We start from the raw sequence: 17,326 nt of genomic DNA on the forward strand, positions 1-17,326 counted from the left end.
TTCCCGTGGAGGGAGGGCTGCCAGGGAGATGCATCCCTGCTGCGCCGTGCCCATCCCCAGGGATGCGGTGAAACCCAATGGGATGGGAAGAAGGAGGCAGAGGGGACAGGGAAGGCTGCGAGTCCCTGACCCTGCCCTCCATGGTGACCACCCAGAGGGGCCAGTGGTCACCCTCCTGCGGTAGTCCCAGCCAGAGCTGCCAGGAGGCGAACCCGTTGGGGATAGAGCTGCCACCTTCAAGAGAGCCGGATCCTGCAAGACGCTGAGCGCACGCCGGGAATTGCTGAGCATCTCTTGTTCCCAGCAATAGCCCTGCAGGACTGGGCTCATGGCACAGGACGCTGCCCAGTGCCAGGCAGAGCAGGCAGCTCTGCAGCCGGAGGAACTGTCCCGGTCCATGGCACGCACGGGCCATACGTAGGCAGCTTCCCTTGGCCCGCTCGGATGGCACCCGTGCCTGCAACCTGGCCGGGGCCATCAGTGTTTTGGTGTAATTACTGCAGCAGAAATTCCCAACAAAGGCAAAAATTCAGCCTGGGAACTCACCGACAGATGCACAGCTTCAAATGACATCCGAGCCCAGCAAGGGACAGGGTGGCAATTGATGGGACAATATCCATGCCCAGGCACAGCCAGGAACGGCCGTGTGTCCCAAAGGCTGGGGGGACACCTGGCACATCCCACAGGCCATACCCCCCGGTGGGAAACACCAGCTCCAGCGCTGACCCCGCTCAGGGATGGTGTTGGAGGCACGAGGGTGCAGCCGGGCATCGCGCGGGACGGGGAAGGCACCGATCCTGCTGTCTCCGTGGTCCAGCTCCAGAGTCGGTGACTTGTGTCCCCGCTATGACCTGCCCTTTGCTTTCATCCAGGCAAAGGCATTTTCTGGTGCTCCCAACCCCTGCAGGAGGCGGGAGCGCTGAGCGGGAACAGGCCCAGTAACATCAGCCGAAGGTTTTACCCTGTTGGGTCGGGCGGACTCTTCAGTGCGAGCCCCAGTTTGCGCTTGTATTCAATTAACGTTCAGGAACAGCCTGGGATTAAATGCCCCCTGTGCTGTTTTATGAAAGCCTTAGAACATGTTTACAAACAGCTTTGCGTAACTCCCCTCCGTCAAGCAGAGACCCCGCGTGTCCCCGCACACGCGCCGGCTGCATTGCCCCTCGCTGGGGCCGCGAAGCCCCCTGGGGACGTGGCCGCTACCTCCGCCGGCACGGCCGGGCCCTGCGCCGCAGGGAGCCGGGCAGCCCTCCCCTCCGCAGGCGTCTGCCCAACCTTCATCTTCAGCTGCCTCATTTGCCCCCGCAGCCGGACTCGCCAGCCGCGTGCCATTTTGCCCAGTTCACGGCTTTTTCTGGCCGAGCCGCGCAGACGTCCCCCCCACGTCCCAGCGCCGGCAGCGCCGCGGGAACGCAGCACCTTCATCTCCTAATGCCTTCTGCCTACGGGAGGCAAAACCCGAGGGTGAGACCCCAGCCAGCGCTGCGGCAGCCAAAGGGTTTTTCTAGCAGAGCGGGAGCGGGGGGACGGCACGGTGGGCAGCGCCGCGGCTCCCGGCTGTGCTGTGGCTCCCGGCCGTGCCATGGATCCCGGCTGTGCCGCAGCTCCCGGGCAGGATGGGAGAGGGACACAGCTGAAGCCTCTCGTCTCCGGCTAATTCTCTTCTCACCCGCTCCGCTCCTACAAAGGGAGAGTGGGGAGCTCCGAGAGGGATTCGTGCAGTTACCAGGACAGAGGCGCTGCCGCCGCAGACACATGCTTGTCCCGGTGCCTTTTCCATCTGTGAAACAGGCCCAGCAGTGGATTCAATTATTTTTTCCTAGCACATAAACCACTAATCATTTATTGCATTAAAAACCCCCTCATCTCCACAACTTTTGTTCCCGTTTTATCCAATTAAAACTCAGGAAAAGGAAAAAAAAAATATTTAAGTTTCTCTTTTTGCAATCACAAAGACCTGATCTCAGCTCCATTGACTCACTAATTGTAAGCACTCAAATGGTTGGGTTTAAAGTTACACTTAGCAGCTGCGAAACATTAGGGTGAAGTGATTACAACCTACTGGAGGATACCGAACATTTTTACAATATCTCAGGAGCATAAGGGAAAGACAACAGGAAATGGCGCAAACTTTCCTACCCTGCACAGCAACAAGCCAGAGCAGAGAAGTGAGAAAATAAACGCGGAGACGCGGCGCGGATGCAGTTCGGAGCCTCAAAAAGTTACTGGGGAAGCCCCAGTGAAAGCACGACACGTTCACCCCCGTGCTGGGAGGGGGCGGAGAGGAGGGGGAGCGGCGTTCAGGGATTTCGCGGCTGCACTTTGCAGCAAAAACCTCCTCCCGGCTCTCTGGTTGAGGAGGGAGGAGGGAGATCTTGGCAATACTTTGCCCTCGGTCGGTTGCCCTCGCTGGCCTGCCTTCTGCCAGCCTCATCGCCGGCAAACTTCGTTCTCGGGCTGGTTAACGCCGTTTGGGGCAGCGCAACCAGAAGCTGGCAGCGAGGGGCAGCGGGAGGGGGTTTGGGGGCTTTGCGTGGGCAGAGCATCCCCTTCCATCAGGGCTCTTCGGGGCAGAGCTCCGCCGGCAGGGCAGACGGCGCCCGAGCCCCGCGTGCTCTGCAAAGCGCCGGCAAACACCAGCCCCGCTGGTAACGCCCGGGCCCTGGTCTGGCTCCGAGATTCGATTGCATTTGAGCTTCGAGCTGGCACGTTTGGAGAACCTTTGGCTTTCCACTTCTTTTCAAACAGCAGAGCGTTCCCCTCCCGTGATTTAAGCACGCTACATGCGTGTGTTTATTACAGAAACCAGGGGAGGATAAGAAAGCTGTATTTCACGTTAATTCATGAAATCTGAACTCAACTTTTAATAGAAGAGCTCCACTTTATGCAGGGAGTGATATACAGTCCGCCCCGCTTTAAATGAGACGTTTTGCCTTTTGAACTCAGCGGGAGGCCGCTGCTTACTACTACTGGAAACAGTTTGAAAACCTGCGAGTCCAGCATGTCTTTTGGGCTCTTTTCGAGCCAGTGGTTTATATCACGGCACAACATTCTTGCCGGGCTGCCTGCGACCGCCCGCTAGCCACTGCGCCTGAAAATCCGCCGTTTCAGAAACTCACCTGGATTATTTCCGCGACAACCGGAGACGCTCGCCCGAAATTCCGCGAAGACGGCGAGCCTCTGCCTGGTTTTGCTTGGAGGGGAGGGTGGGTCGGGTCCCTAGATTGAAAACCTGGTTGCATTAAAGGCAAAGCTCCCTCAGGAGCAGCTCCGAGGCACCATCGGTGAGCGGCAGTATTCTCTCCTGGTGCCTGGGGAGAATATCGCCGCTGAGGGTAAGGTGGAGGAAAGGCGCTGTTGCAGGAAGGCGCGTGGCACCCAGTCGAGACGGGGGGTTTTCGTGTGTACGCTAAAGGCGGGGGCCGTCGGTGGGAGCAGGCGCGTAGCGCGCGCGCGCCGCGGGGACACGTTGAGTCAGACCCTACGGAGTTACGGTTGCAACACGCTCGGCTTTCGCCGGCTCACTGCAGAGCTGGAACTCAGTGGTTATTCTGCGAGGTCATCTGCGAAAGTATCAAATTAAAGTTAAATTAGCCACCTCAGAGCAAGTGCTTTTTTATTTTTATTTATTTATTTATTTACTTTTTAAGCTCCAGGCTTTCTTAACAGTTTGGCTACGGGGCTATCAACAGCGGGGAATTTAGGACATTCTTTTCAATGAACCAGACTGAAAATATTTTGGTACGGCCCCAGTTTGCAGGTTCCCCCCCTCCAACTTTAAACAAAACATCCTGATTCAAAGGAGCTTCTTGCAGACTGGGAATTTCCACATGGCCGTATTGCAGCACTTATAAAAAGTGATTTAATGCCTGCCAACAACAAATACATTTCCAATGACACCACTCTGCGCTATCCTGCTCTGGGCGCTCGGGAGGGAGCAGCAGCCGAGCCGAGCGGGGCAGGAGGGAGCAGAGCGGTCGCCTGCCTTTGCGGGAACTCTGTCCCTTACGGCCGCCGCTCTTTGGAAAGCCTGAAAGGAAACACAAGCAGCACGGTGACAACACAATCCCTTCTGTACGTGTTAATCTGGATTTTGTTTGAACTTTTGGAGCTGACCTTGGCTTGAACTGTGTTAAAAATCCTGACTGGTGTGGACTGACTTGACCCTGCGGTCCCGTTTGTCGGCAGTGCCAGCCCTTCCCTCAGCCCCTTACTTCAAGCCATTATTTTACGGACATAAAAGAAACATAGCATTACGGCAGATATAGCCAGCGGGCCGGAGCTGCGAGTGCTTACTTACGAGCGAATTCTCCTCTGATTTCATCCCAAGGAAGCTTTTTTTTTTTTTTTTTTTGCTTGAGAAAAGACCGACTGAAAACCAAGCAAGAAACTGAAATTATTGCTGCAGACTCTCAGTTTTTATTAGTGGTTTCCAAGCCTGAAGAGAGACAAAAGCAAAATAAAGAGCAGCTTCTGAGATCTGAGTCGCAGCGTTACAGTTAAAATAAAAATAAAAATAAAAAAAAAAGTCAAGCCCAAGACTGAACTTGGTATTTGGGGCTGGAGTAGGAAAAGGGCGGCTGGTTCTGCAGCCCTCAGCGGGGCTGGCTTAAGCTGTAAGAGCGCGAAAAGATTTGTGGGTTTCGATAGTTTCCTCTCATTGCCATGACTCAAACCGGCTTCTGTTAAAAACAAGTAGTGGGAAGGCAATTTCATAAGCCGACGGTCCCATCTCACCCTCTGCTTCTCGACGCCAGTTGGCTGAGATAGAGGGGTTTATGTGGTTACCAGGTGTGAGCCCGTGCCCGGTTTATCAGCAGAGGTACGCGGTGCTCGTTGTGACTGTGCGGGATCGGTGGGGTACGTAGGCTCAGGCAGCTCTAGGGGTTCTGCAAAGCCTCTTATACGTGATGCCGTAACACGACAGATGTAGGTGGGTGTCTCTGCTTCCAGCACGCCCGGTCCTTCTCCCACCGAAGTCGGTGGGATGAAGAAGCGGGGCCCCGACCCAGGCAAGGAGCGGGAGGTGGGGCCAGACACCCCAGCGAGACGGGGGTTGACCTTCAGAGGGGCCAAGCGGGTGCAAGGAACAGCGGCTGAGTCTCTCAGTGTTGAAAATCCTGCCCTCGCACACGGGGATGAGAAAGCAGGGATGCAAGACCAAGCTATACTGGCTGCATAACACCCACTGATGGCTTTAATTAAAGCCCTCAAGTTAGTAAACGTGCGCGTAAGTCTGGTCCAGGAAGACAGACGAAGCCCACAGCCAGCCCAGTAACACCCCACGAACATTGCCATTTAAGCAGTTTCTTGTTTAACTTAGATTTATTCAATGACACATGCATTTCTGGACAGATATCTGAGTTCCAATGAACAAGTTTTATAACCAAATATGAGAAATTTGAGACCGCAGTTAGTCAATTAAGTACGTTTCTAAAATACATGACTAGAAGAAAACAGGAGCAATAGAGAGAATTCTTCCAAAGAACAAAAAGAAACATTTCCATTTGTAATACTCCTGGCATTGATGAGTATCAGTGGGGAAGGAGGGCAGCAAGGAGATGCAACAAGGAAGGAATAACATTATCAACCCTGTCCACAGAAAGTCCTCCAGTTTCCACTCTCTCCAGTTCATTTGTTAACGCTCGGCACTTTTGCGATCGGCGAGAGCTCCTCGGAGTGACGGAGAATCCCTTTCACCTCTCTACATGAAAAAGCAGAGAACGGTTGTGAAACCATGTGCTTGACCGAAAATGGCTTAGAAATATTTCTCCTCAACCAAGCTCTTCCTGAACACAGCGAAAAAAGAAGCCGCAGAGCTATCGGGATTGAAGACGGAGTCCCTTCATATTGCACAGGAACACAAAAGTCAAGATTTTGTGATGTTTCAGGAAGGTTTAAGAGTCGTCAATATTTGTCAGGGTAACGAGAACCATCCAGCGCAGCGGCCAACTGGCAGGTGACAGACACAACGGGGTTGTTTAGGCGGAGAGGCGGCTCGTTACCCTGTCTGGAGCTCTCCTTGGATGTTTGGCTAATTTAAGGGAATCCCGTGGGGAAAAGGCTGAGGGGCTGGTTTTCGTTAGTCGGGAGGGGCGATCTGTAGCCATCGAAGTTGCGTGGGATACTGCCGCTGGTGGAACCGGAGCTGTTACTGAGCGTCTCTATGCTTCCCTCTCGCTGAAGCTCTGCAACGGGAAGAGAGAGCAGGTCCTGGTTAGCGGTTCAGAGAAACCCGGAGCGCCGCTAGACGGCCGCTTTAATGACAAATCTGTTTATTGTATCATTGCTCTAACGCTGCATTTGTTCATCATCCATCTTTTCCGGGGTGATTTGATGAATCACTCCGGAGGCGTCCCGGCTCCTGGTTCTACTTCTCTGCCGGGCTCACAGCTCAGCCGAGCCGAAGCGGAGCTGGACGGAGACGTTTAGTGCTGCCCGGCAGAGCGGCCCCTCTCCTGGGAGGAGACCGCTGGGGGTGTTCATGGCTGAACTGAGAGGGGTGTGAAGGGTACGGTGGCAGATGACAAAACATCTTCCCTCTGCGGCGATGCTGCTGAGATGGTGGGGAAGGGGGAGCGGCAGCAGCATCGGCTCCCGGTGGTGTGTACCAACGGTGCGTAACCACTGTGATTCTCCACCTTGGGAACACCAGGGACTTTCCATAACCCTCTATCCTGCACAAACAGACATAAATAACTCTGCTTTTTCGAGCCAAAGAGCAAATATCCCCTTTCCTACATGCCTGAGCTGTGCCTCGAAGCAAAAGGGAAAGCAGGCCTGACCACGGCTCTCCCCCCCTCTCCTGGTCACACGCGTCCAGACGTCTCCCCTCGCTGACCTCCCAAGGCCTTTATTGCTCCCTAATCTCGAAACACGAGGATTTTTGTGCGTGCGGAGCATCGTTTCTAACCCGTGGCCTCTCTGCGAGCCACTTGAACCCAACAGTTGACTCAATGGCAGCGCGCAGCAGCGCCGCCGGGCAGCAGCGCCCCGGCCAGCACTCAGCGCCGGCATGCAGCGGTGAGATTAGGCAGAGCCCCACGTACACGGCAGGAATCCTCTCCCAGAGGCGCGGTGACAGGCTACGCGAAATATTCTGGCGAGTTGCAACGCGCAGCCCCGAGTGTGGCTTCCGTGGGCTGCTTCTGCGCAGCCTGCGCCGGAGGGGCCGGCACGGGGATAGGAGCTTTGGGGTAAATTCCTCCGCTGCCAAAGGGCAAAGAGGAAAAACGCTCTTTTTTTTTTTTTTTTTGCACGCTGCAGTGTCGCGCGTGGAAGGCATGGGGGGCAAACCCCCGGAGCGGACGGGCAGCTTTCCCCATCCCTACCGTGGGAATTTGGCTTGGATGGGGCGGAAAAAAGCGGCAGAGGCAGGAGCTGGGGGAGCGCTGCCCGCTCTGCTCTCTGCCAAATATCACTGCACCTCTGGTCTGCGCGCACCGCCGCCTCACGCCGGGACGTTTAACCTTTTGTAAACACCGCGACAATCCTTTTTCGCCGCAATGGCGCTCCGAGATAAGGACGTATCTATACGCAAAGCACGCGGCGAAAGCAGAAAGCCAGTTCTTCGCCGAAGCGAAAAGCACCCCCGCCCCGGCATCCTCGGACGCCGCACAGCTCCCGTTCGCTGCCGGGGCGCCGCGGGGCCGCACGGCGGGCGCGCACCTGGCAAAGGAGGGCTCGGGGCTTGAATCCTTGATCGTGGAGGTGACTTGCCGTGCAGATAATCCGCCCAGGATACATGAAAAACAAACCTGCAGGAAACCGGTCACCCTACAAGCAGCGATGGTAATGACCTCAGCTGTATTAATCACGATTTCTTGCCAGTATTTGGTGAAGGAATGTCCATGTCTAAACCTCTTCATTTGCCTCACATCCTTACTCTCCCATGAGTTCAGGAAGTAAAAACAGCAATTTAAATCAGAAATGAGCGGCGTATCCCACACTAATACTGCGCTTATCCTGTCTGATTTGGGGCTTTTATCTCTCTCCGCGCACAGCTGGCTTCGGTTAAACGTCCCACGTCAGAGCCGTCGGGCGCTGGGCAGCCATCGCCCGCGCTGGGCAGGCTGGGGCTCCCCCAAACCGCCTTGGGGCTGCCCAGCGCCTCGCGGGGCTACTTCGCTCGCTCTCCCTTTTTAAGCGATAATTTGATTTTCAGGCAAACGTCGTGTTTTCCGTAACCGGAGCAAAAGAAGGGAGAGGAAGAAAGCGAGGGAGCGTTTGTTCCCCTGCAGCCCCGCGGCTCCTGCGTGGCCGCATCTGCCCCGCGGGGCCAAGCGCCGTCCCGCCACCTCCCGCCTCTCCTCGGCCGCGCCGCGTCCCGCCTGTCCTTCGGTGACACGCGTGGGACCGCACGCCCTGCCGGGATGGGATTTTTGGGGAATGGGGGCTCGCAGGGCGGCTTCGCGGGGGGCTGGGGGATTTCTGCAGCCGGTGGCGGTGGCGCTTGTCACCTCTGCGGGGGACTGCCAGGGGGTGGCACTGCAGAGACTGATGCCAGCCAGGGAAAAAGCGTGGATAAAAAACCGGGGAGGCCGAGCGGTGGGCGCAGGGTCCGGCTGGGGTCCCGTCCCGGCTGTGCCGCACGCTCCCCTCGCTGCTGTCAGCTACGTAACCCCCTTCGGTTAGCATCGAGGAGGGACAAAAGAGAGGGTAAAAGAGATGCAAAGGCTCAAGAGGAACCGGAGGGGGAAGTTTTCCAGCCCTCCATCCTCCACAGGGCCCGCTCGGGGTTCGGAGGGGGTCAAGCTAAAAAACGGGGGAGCTCCCGCATCCGAGCTGCCATCCCGAGCGCCGCAGATGGTGAACGCGCACATTCCCCCGCGGCAAATGAGTCCGGGCGCTCTCAAACGGCCCCGCATTGCGAACCCCGCTCGCTCTGGAACTAATTACACAGCGAGGCAGACGAGCAGTGTATTTTGATACCTAAGAAAGCATTGTAAAACTCCCGACCGCCGCTGTAGAAAGCACCGCTGCGCTCAGGAAATGGGGCTCTTGCCCTCGCCCAGCCCGGCTCTTGTGCACGGCCGGGTCCGGCGAGATGGGCAATTAGACACTACACGGTCACCAGGGACTACCTGCGCTGCACGCATGACCTTTAGGACCACAGTCAGCACGTTTCCCTACACTCCCTCAAATTAGTCCATTTTTTTTCCCAGCTTTTTCATTAATAAAAAGGATGATGATGATGATGATGATGATGATAATAATAATAATAATAATAATAATAAAAATAAAAAAAGTCCAATGCAAACTATTATTCTTCCCCCCAGGCTTCCCAGCAGACCACGGCACGGCAGAGGCATGCGCACAGGAGCATCGATGCCATCCCCATGGAAAAATCAGACAAGACCAGAAACGGCTCCATGACGTGGGGACACTTTTCCTGTTACGGAGTAAAAAAAACAGGGGTAGATTTCTGAGACACCGGATGCCCGGATAGACCTGACAAGCTCGGAAGAAGCTGCCGTGGCATAGCAGGGCTGTTGGGTATCAGAAGAGGCAGGTCCCTACAGACAGGCAGCGCCGCCCTCCCACTGCCCCGGGACGGAGCAGCTGAGCCCTGCGGCACCGCTGAAAGGGGGTGAAATATTTCCCAGATCTAAATAAGATGTGTCACATAACCGGTCAGACCACCGACGTCCTCTGTGCTGGGAACACGCTCGCTGAAAAACACAAAATACAAGGCAAAACCAGGATCCCTCCCTGCGGAAAGATGGGGGCGAGCGGCAGGAGAGCCCGGAGCAGCGGCGGCCGCGCGGGATGAAGGCTCAGCCCCGCGCCGGCAGAGCAGGACACGGCTGCCTGACGAGGGAGATTTCGTTTACTTTGGTGGAGTTACGCCAGGAATGGACTTGGCCCCAGCATGTCTGAGGGTTATTGTATCTGCATTCCCCCTTGCATATACTGTCGAGATGTATTAACTTCCTTAAATGTACCAGTAAAACAACCTCTTATGATACACTTTAATGAACTTGTACAGTAGCCAACAAATTGTGCATCATATAAAACCCATTCGGCCTTATAGACTCTCTGGCTATTTTGTAATAACTGCAATTTGCTTCTGCTGAAGCAAGATAACCAGGGTTGAGAAGTCAGGCTTTGCAGAAACCTAAATATTTGATTTGGGGGGGGGGAGTGGGTGGGAGAAGGAAGAAAGGGGCCTCTGGGAGCTATTTATGGGGTCAAAATAACATGAGACCTGCTCTTCTCGTAGCATTTCCACCATCAAGGAAATGAAATACTGTGAGAAGACCAGCACTTGCATTATTTTGGCCCCATAAATGGCTCCCTGAGGCTTTCAAAAGCCCGTGAAAAACAAACACAAATACAAATAAATGCTAATACTGGAAACGTAAATACTAAAACCTGCCCATGTCCCCGGAGGAAACGACTCACAAAGTCCTGCCTGCCCTACAGAAAAAAAAAAAAAAAAAAAAAAAAAAGACGGGAAAAAAGACGAAGGAGCAGGAACATCTGCTGAAGCCATGAGGAGAAAGTCACTTCAGGGGAGCCGGGAAGAGCCGTGCCTGTGCTTTTGACAGTAACAGTAATGGGCACCGCTGGCATCACCCAGGGTCCCAGAACAACAGGGATTTTCAGGGCACACGCGCTTTGCGCCGGGGTGAAGGCAGCAGCGGTAAAAACTCTCGCGGCTGCCGGTGTGGGGAGGAGCGGCCGCGGAGGGCAGGGAGGGAAGGTGGCACGGCGAGCGGCCGGCCGGGGTCCCCAGCCCACCCTGGGGGTGGCCGTCCCCCTCCCACAGCCCCCCCCCCCGCCACCCGCCCGCGGAAACACCGCCGCCGCTGGGGGAACGCCGGGGCACGGAAGGTGTTGCAGAGCAAGCGCTGGCTGCTCTCTGCCTGGCATCGCTCCCGGCGGGTCTGCCCGCAGCCCGGCACCGGCGCAGCCCTCCCGCCGCACGGCGTGAGGAAGGGAAAACGAAACCTCCCACGAAACGCTCCTTTCTGCTAATATTCCCAAACACCACGCTGCAGCCTGAGGGTCCTGTCCCTTGTTCTGCCGCCCCAAGCCACCCTCCGCTGTCCCCGAGCTGGCTGCCCAGGTGGAGAGGAGGAAGAGGAGGAGGAGGAGGAGGAGGAGGTGGTGTGGGGAGAGCGTGGGGTCCTCAGGCCCGGGGCAGCGGTGCCGTCCCCTGGCCAGCGAGGCGGCTGCGCCCTCAATTCCAGAAAGCTCCAGGAGCTGTCGAAGGACCCCATCAAATCTCGAAAGGTACAAAGCCCTGCCAAGCTTAAATGTGAAACCATTTTACATGGCGCATTAATTCAATGCCTGAAGAAAATCTATATAGCCCTCTTTTGCCCGGAACACTCATAAATTATGCTGCCCTTCTTATTCCTGCTCTCTCTGTAGCGGTCCACTTGAAGCCGTGGCATCTCCTTTACGTCTACTCAAAAATCTCATCTCCAGTGCATTACTTCTTCTAATGGTTTTTCCTTTCTCTCTGTTTGCTTTCCCCTGTTAAGCGCAGGTTCAAAATATCCTCCAGAATCGTTTGCTGGAAGAGCTGACCCTTTCCCCGTACCTACGGAGGGCTGCCCAGGCTCCCGCACCGCCCGGCGCAGCCGCGGCCGGGATAAATGATACAATGACAGCAGCCTGATGTGTCGGGGCAGCGGGGAAGCGGCAGCAACTCTGAATACAAGAATTATTCTTCATCATCTCAAACTGTCACAACACATTACCCTCAAAGCCGCAGCTCGCTGAAGGAGTGACCCTGGACTGAATGGGAGAGTGCTTGGGGAAAGAACTAATTGTAGCCTCTTTTCACACGTCAGTCACTTTTCACAGCACCGAGCCTTTCAAGCTCAACTAATGTCAAGTTCCCTTTTCCTTTTGCTGGGCTGAGTATTTCTGATTTTTAAGGATGGCGTTTTTAAAGGAACGAGGTCTCTGGCGAGGGATGAGGCCGGGGAGGGGAGGGAAGGAAGCGGCGGAGTGAGCACGCATCAGAAAGTCCATCAGACGCCTGAAGACTCGTTAGGAATTAGACAATTAACAAGTAGGAATGCAGGAAGTGGGGTAATGGCCAGCAGGGCTTGAATCTCCTCGATTTCATTTCTGTCATTCACGGCAATTGTTTCGGGGAACTTTTCGGGCTCCGCCGCCCGCCCGGGGGGCTGCGAGCGCGGGAACCTCCTCGGCCCCTTCCCGGGACGGGGACGCGAGAGGGGCATCTCCCAGCGGCGGGGCAGAGAACCACGGTGCTGCTGCTCACGAAGCCCACCTCTCTGTGGCCAGGAGTAGTTTTTGAGCGAACAGCTGAAAGGCCCAAATCAGAGCTGCGTTTTAAAATCGAAGATCGCTTCCTTTGTTGGGAGGAGAAGCGAGAAGACTCCCTGCAGCCAGAGCGCTCGGAGCGACAGCCGGGTCCGCGCTCCCGGGCAGGCGGACCTAAGGGCCCTTCACGCCTTCTTGTCTTTAACCGAAATCCTAAAATATTCCGCGGCAAGGACTATTTTTTTACCCTTATATTTGCCCGATGCCTATCACGGGGGACGTGCAGAGCGGACTGGGGCTTCCGAGTGTTACTTATTAACTGTAATGAATAATAATTATGTAGCTCCTGCCATCTGGAGTCTCATTCAAAAGGATCCTATGTAAAGCGAACGCTAAAAGGCAATTTGTATTAACACAATGGAAGTCTTGAGGATCTCTTAAACTGTTTGTAATTTACCCAACGCTCCCCAGTGAACGGATTAGTTAAACATTTTTATTTTAGTGATTGCCGCCGAAGGGAGCGGGACGTGCTCCCATGGAGGAGCTCGCACCGGCCCCCGACGCGCGGCTGCCGCTCCCCCGTCCGCCGACACGCACGCTCTCCATCTCGCAGTATTTAGACAACATCCCAAACTCAGCCGGACACTTTTGGCTCTATTTCTGCAGGGACATTTACTAACACATCATAACCGGTCCCCACGGGAGCCGGTGCCGCTGCCTGGGACGGGCACGGCGCAGCCCGAGGCAGGAAAGGGCTCAAGAGCCGATGTGAAGTTGTCAACCGAACCGGGACGCAGAAGTACCGCCCCTAACCCAAAGGCTTGGAAATGGCATTGCTGCTACTGCAGTTGTAGGTTTTTCTTGGGTATTCCGTTTTGGTTTTTTTTTTTTTTTTTTTTTTTTTTTTTTGACAAAATGCAATTATGCTAACGAGGGAGCTCTAATTATAATCCATCTCCGCCACCCTCGGCGGCTGCTCCGAGGGGAGGACCTGCGGAGTTGGCTCCAGCCCTGCGCAGGGACCCGCTGGCGGCCGGGGGGGCACCACACCCCCGGGGGAACCTGCACTTTTGGGTATTTGGATAAGCAAAAATCGTTAATATTAAACCGTAGCGAAACAAAAGCACCAAGTACGCATTAAAGCTCTTAATTTTCCGAGCTGCTTTCAATCTGAGATGGCTGAAAAGAAGTTTCTGGGCAAACGCATTTTTCCATTGCTCCTTTCCAAAGGGGGCGCAGACAGAAAGTCGGTTCCCAGCTTTGTATATTACTATAATGTTTACAAGTTCATATGATTATGATAATGCTCCGAAGTCAATTAAACCTGCTCTCTGCCCCAAGCCCCGCGCCCTGCTCCTGCAGAAGCCATTAACTGGTGCCAGTTCCCCCCGCGCTCCGGGGACTGACTTCCTGCAACGCTTTGGGTGGCCGTGATAGACCTGCTCCTAAGAAACGTTTCTTTTTCCTTTTTTTAAACCAGCAGTTTAAGAAAAGAGATTTTAAACTCTATTCAAAAGAGGAAACGTAACACTACGGCATTGGAACGTTCAAAATCAATTCCCGGATTACAACCTTCTCGTCCTGCTGCAACCCGAAAGATGTCGAGGCACTACAAAAGCACCTACATTAAATTTGCAAAGTAAAAAAGACCGGCAAACGCTGCCCGAACAGCTTCTCTGAAATCAGAATTCAGTGGCCTATGTAAAATATTAGTTACTGTCAAACTACCTTACAATAACTCCAATGCTGAATCCACATAGAGTTCGTTAATGCCATGCACTCGGAGATGAGACCTGGCATCTTGGAAAAAAGGTGGCAGGATACAGCAAGGAGATGAGGAGGTACAGGAGGCAGGAGATAACCAGGGGAATGAAGACTGAGCCTTCTGAACATCAGAGCCCCCCCCCGAGACCGCAAATTTCATTTCTAGTGCCTTATTTCAATGCCAAGATGCCAAACAACTAACACTTAGGAAACGGGGAGGACATCTGAACTTACATAAATGTCTGGGTTTACTTCAGGCACGAAGAGATTGTTGAGATACGGACAAAACATTTTCATGCATGAACTTCTAAAGAATTTTGTCTAGCAGAAAAAAAAAAAAAAAAACACCCAACAAGAAAAAAGCAAGCAGCTTGGTTTTTGCTTTAAAAAGAGAACCCAAAAAGCTCCATACGACTCGAGTCCATGGAGTAGGGGACCCAAGACTTTGGCATCTTGCCAGACTTGAGTCCGAGCATTTTATGGGAGGTTAAAAGTGCACTAGATAAAGGACTAGCATTTAGAGGGAGAATATTCTTCATGATAGGCACTTTCACAATGACTGCAGTGCTTTTAAAAAATAATCTCAAGTTTCCTAGAGCTGTATATTTTTGTAAAGAGGTTTAGGATGTTTTCCTACATAAATGGCCCTTCAGAAGGACGAGTTGCTGATTTCAGTCAGTATGTGAAATTTCAAAAGCTAGAACAGTCCAATGCTTATAGAAAACAATTTCTGTAGCCCATCCACATCACGGAAGCCTATGACTCCTTGTGCAGGATTTCTCAAAGAGTTTTTAAAATGAACGTGCAGATACGGTTGTTTGGGTTTAAAGGAATCCCCTCCTACCCCATCTTGAAAGTTTCAAAATGTTGCTACTATAAATCCTATCATGCACCTTATATGTAATGCACGCTTTCCTGTGCAAACCCGCCCGTACACAAGTTTTTCAATGTATTTAGGCAGAATTATCTTCGATCTTCAGTTACGCAAGCAGCACATCTGTGTATATCGGACCAAAAGCATTTGCAGAGAAAACACTGTATTAAAATTCCTGGGTTTGGTCTCTCGCTCCCAGGGTTAGGGGAGTGCCTCGGATTGCTCAACAGTGACCCCTCCGTCAGCCTCCGACGCCACAAAGGAGAACACAAATTCAACGTAACCTGCACGTTCACGACACCTACCAGCTCCCTCCAGACTCTTTGGACCTTCCTCAGAAGCTTTGGAGGTGATGCTCCTATTCCTGAACCCATCACGCTTCTATCCAGAGCAGGCGTGGACCCAAGGGGCGGATCGAAGCATCCCCCTTCCCACCAGAGCTGGAGCCACCGGAGATCTCGGGGCAGGGGTCCCGTCTCAAAGGGGGGTGCAGCAAAGCCACCACGCACCAGCGTGAGGACCCGCAGTGCCCGGGGAGGGCCGGGGGGGTCCCTCCTCCTGCCCCGGGCTCAGCCGAACACTCCCAGCAAAAATGCCGGGTAAGGAAAAAACTGCCTGAAGGTCAAAAATACAAACGCAGCGATTGCTTCAGGGTCTGGGCAGCCCCTCGCCGATACGCTGAACGGGGGGACTTCAGACGTGCCTGACCCTCCGAACTTCAGCAGTTTCTTTCACAGCTAAGACCTATTCCCCACCTTCCCCCCCCCCCTCTTGAGATGCCACCTCGGTTATTGGGCCTCCTTAATAACCCCCAGCGAGGAGGAGGACAACTTCTGTGCTCGGAGTGTGCCTCTGAGCGCACCCCGCGTATGTGCGTTATGTGCTTCTGACACAAACGTATTGCCGAGTTCATTTTAAAAGTATAATATTACAAAGCAAAGTAATTCTGGCACAACTTCTAGTACTTCTGACATGAAGTGGCCTTTCGGGCGAGCGAGGAAAGCTACTGAGAGGCTCTGTCTGGGCTGTCTCTCCGGTGCAGATTGATGCCGAGGAGGAAGCTAGACCGGACTGAAATTTGGGTTCGATTCAAAGGAAAAGTTAAAAGTTTGGGGGGGAGCAGATGCTCAGCTGGTCCAAATCAGAGTTTCGTTGAAGCTCACAAAATGATGTCACCGCAGACTCAGCCTTTGTCTGCTCATCCAAACGGTTCAAGGCTCTCAGATCTGAAAAGCTCAGGTGGAGATCTAAGGAGCAGAAGTCTCCTCCCCTCATTTCCCCAGCGCCGGCTTTAGTGTCGCTGAGAAACTCCAAACCCATCCAAATAACCCTAGTTCCAAACGCAACTTATTTGGTCTATTTAGGCAATTATTTTAAAGATTATGTTGACATCGCTGCTTCAAGCAGACCAATTTTTCTAAACACAGACCTAATTTGACGAAGCACTCAACGCTCGCAGTAGGACTCTTAAAATCGCGTCTCCACCTAGATTGAGCATTACCCGAGCCTGGAAAAACAACAGGCCAACCTTGTGGGCTCGCTCTCTTGCAGGATTGCTCGAGGCTCTTAATACACTCTGCCTTATTTATATAGCTCCAAATTCTGATGTTAGACATAAATATGAAAGCGCCTCGATAAAAATGACATCCGCAGCTTAATTCGGCCCTTTGTTAACGGAGTTGTTCGGCACAGCAGTTTGCATTGGTTCTCACGAAACCAGAGGGCAGCTGAGAAAAAGTCAACCGGGCATTTTCGCTTGTTAAACGTTGTATTTTAAAACCTATCCCAAGTATCGATTCTGATATACTTCGCCTTTTTAGTTACGCCCTTACAAGCACTGTCAAACGTGTGAACGAGCTGCAGCCTGTGGGCGAGCGCGTGGTGGAGGACAGCTCTTGTGTGAAATCTAGAAGACCTCATGGCAAACCAAGGCATTCCTCTGGCCGCGTCCCACATAAAAGGCAATTTAAACCACCTCAAGCTGCGCAGACTCTGCCTCATGCTTGGGCATCTGGCAGGGAAGTTAACGTAACTACCCGCTCTCCGTGGCGTGTCCTTTTGCAGCCTCCTCACTCGCATTTCGAGGGGCGACGCCTTTCCAAAAGATAAACCAAAGAGACAACGCCATACTGGCACGATAGAATCGAAAGATTTCTTTTGAAAGGCTGCGGGTAGAAGCAGCCCTGAGTGAAGGCAAAGCAGCACGCCCAGGGTTCGGGTTAGGGATCTGTCCCTGCACAAGTCATCCACCCACCGCTGCCTCTGTGGCTGCCGAAGAGGGAGGAAGGCCGCTGGGTTCACCTGTCGTTTGATTAACGCCTCCAAACGTCACTTCCACCTGACAACCCGGCCCCAGCGACGGGGAGAGCTGCTCAGTGAGGCACGTGCGCGGGGATCTCGGGAAGAGAGGGGAGATGCCGTCCGTGGGAATGCTGTGCTCTG

General features: G+C 53.7%; 1 protein-coding gene across 2 annotated transcripts in view; it reads right to left on the minus strand.

Moving 5' to 3' along the window:
* Positions 1 to 17,326, minus strand: part of BCAS3 (BCAS3 microtubule associated cell migration factor) — a gene marked incomplete at its 3' end in the record, with an annotated part of 391,462 nt that overhangs the window by 9,923 nt on the left and 364,213 nt on the right. The window contains exon 24 of one of the 2 annotated variants that reach the window (XM_082493342.1): positions 5,295 to 6,188. The exons of the other annotated variant lie outside the window; for it this stretch is intronic. Within the exon in view, the coding sequence (XP_082349468.1) occupies positions 6,040 to 6,188 (149 nt within the window). Of the gene's footprint in view, positions 1 to 5,294; positions 6,189 to 17,326 lie in introns of those variants that run through there. 2 annotated transcript variants of the gene reach the window in all.

The sequence above is a fragment of the Vanellus vanellus genome, assembly GCF_965231255.1.
Source record: "Vanellus vanellus genome assembly, chromosome: 19".
Lineage (NCBI taxonomy): Eukaryota > Metazoa > Chordata > Aves > Charadriiformes > Charadriidae > Vanellus > Vanellus vanellus.